This window comes from Gekko japonicus, unplaced genomic scaffold (assembly GCF_001447785.1).
Source record: "Gekko japonicus isolate JY-2015 unplaced genomic scaffold, Gekko_japonicus_V1.1 scaffold75, whole genome shotgun sequence".
NCBI lineage: Eukaryota > Metazoa > Chordata > Lepidosauria > Squamata > Gekkonidae > Gekko > Gekko japonicus.
In genome coordinates, this window is record NW_015173124.1 from 1,955,709 (window position 1) to 1,957,839 (window position 2,131).

A 2,131-nucleotide genomic window follows, 5' to 3' on the forward strand; every position below is an offset into this window, starting at 1 on the left:
ATGTGGAAGAAGAGGAGGAGGAGGAGTCCTACTCACAGGATTCATCAAGCCAAATTTCCTCGTCATCAGAATCATCTGAATCGGAGAAAGGAGTAGCTGCTCCCAAATTGCAGAAAACAAAGAAATCTAAGAAGAAAAGTCTCTAAAACTAAAGCATGAGTGCTAAGGGCAGTAATTGTGCCTAGCTAATAATTTTATATTTGTATAATCAAACTAATCTCTGTATAACCTGTATTAATAGGTTAAAAAGATCTATTCTCTTAGCTTTTCAGATCGTGATTTGTATTATTTTTCACCCTATCCCCCATATCCAGTAGGAGATTTAGAACAGAGTGGTAGTTTTCCTTCCCCTATCCAGTAGAATTTATGTATCTAGATTTCCCTGACCTATTTCCCATAGTAATAGTGATCGGGCATTAGTATTCCTTACCACATCCCATATTTGTAGTGTGTAGTGTGTAGAAAATACAAAATTAAAAAAAAATCCCCTTCGGAGGGCCAAAAAAAAAAGAGAGAAGTGTGCATACACACTAAAGCTTATACCCCAAATTAAAGTTTGTTGCTCTTAAATGTACCGCTGGACTCAAACTTTGTTATATTACTTCACAACAACACAGCTACCTATCTGAATTTATTATGAGGCAACACTCTTGGAACTCAAACTGCCTGGAAATCGCTCAGATGGCCAAAGGTTGGCTAGTGCCAGCAACCAATTCCCAAATCATGACAGATTCCCCCATTTACTCTATAGCACAACAACCCATAGTCAAGCTGAGATCACTCTGCACACCTACAGCTTAATTGCTTATTGCATATTCCTACTCTGCACTGTCCATTTTATACTAGGTTCAGTATAGGAACGTTAAGGTAAGTTAGTATGATTAGTGGTGAGAGTGTTAGATTTAGACCAGGGAGATCCAGATTCAAATCTCCACTCAGCCATGAAGCTTATTAAGTGACCTTGGGTCAGTCACTTTCTACATCACTGGGTTGTTGTGAAGATAAAATGAAGAGAAGCCCCTTAGAGGAATTCCTGTCAGTTCAGTAGGAGTTGACTTCAGAGCCCCAGTGGAGAAAGAGGAAAGGTCCTCTTCATTTTCTTCTGCCTGTCCTTGAACCTCCCTAAATCTTCTGTGGTATACGTATTTAGAAACTACGATGTGCTTGCTAGGGCTTGGTTCCCAAGTGTGGGTGTGATATATCTGTTTCTGTCCCTGTCTAGATAGAGAGTTTGGCTGAGGCCTGGAAGATGCATGCCTTATGGAAGGGGCATGGAACACGATCCTGCCTGTGCCGTCGGCGGCGTGGCACATTGCCCCGGGAACATCATCGCCACCTTGACCCACAGCAGAAGTGACTCTGGGATTCATAGAACAGTGCTTCAATGCCCAGCGCAAAGAACATTATGATTCTGAGCCAGGAACTGGCTGCTGTCAATTGGCTGCCTCAGTTACATCCTGCTTGCAGACTGAGTCCAGTTGGCATAAAGAGTTCCTGGTGTGCGAGAGAAGAGGCCTAATTTCCATCAAAGTTTGGGTTGGCTAAAAGTGCTCTCATGTGACACTCCCTCATCCGTCCTACAGGAGTCCAGAAGAAAGATCTGAGGCACAAAAGACATCTACTTCCCATCAAAAGGACCAGTGAACTTGACCTGGTATGAGACTGCTTTGCATGCTGTTCATTTCCCCAGTACCAACATGTTTGTCCCCAAAGACCAGGGGTTAATGGGATCCGTGCTCATGATTTGAAATCTCGGCAGTGGATGGAAGACCCTGAAGGTGCTCTTGCATTGAAGGTGCACATTTTCTAAATAGATAAATAGTGCCGGCGCTGGAATAGAAAATGAGGCCTGTCCCAGAGCTGTAGGCTGTCATCAAATTGTCTAGCATAGACAGAGGCTTCTTAGCATTTGGATGTGGTACCTGTCACCTGATGCACTTTTAATATTTGAAAAATTCCACCACAGATTTTGTTGTTTCTCTCACCAGCAGGGGATAAAATGACTAGGCTTGCTCATTCTAAAGCATTGATTGATATGCTAATGGGTTTTTAAGTAAAACCTGGTCTGGAACTGCTCTAGATTCTGGTATCCTGAACTATACTAAAACTTGAACCAGACTTCTAAATATTA

The 2,131-nt window shown here is 42.4% G+C and overlaps 1 protein-coding gene across 1 annotated transcript in view; it reads left to right on the forward strand.

The window, feature by feature from the left end:
- The window catches only part of BTBD19 (BTB (POZ) domain containing 19), a 66,606-nt gene extending 64,756 nt beyond the window's left edge, over positions 1 to 1,850 (forward strand). The window contains exon 8 of the mRNA XM_015421973.1: positions 1,223 to 1,850. Coding sequence (XP_015277459.1) covers positions 1,223 to 1,357 — 135 coding nt within the window. The 3' untranslated portion in view covers positions 1,358 to 1,850. The remainder of the gene's footprint in view (positions 1 to 1,222) is intronic.
- The last annotated feature ends 281 nt before the right edge of the window (positions 1,851 to 2,131 follow it).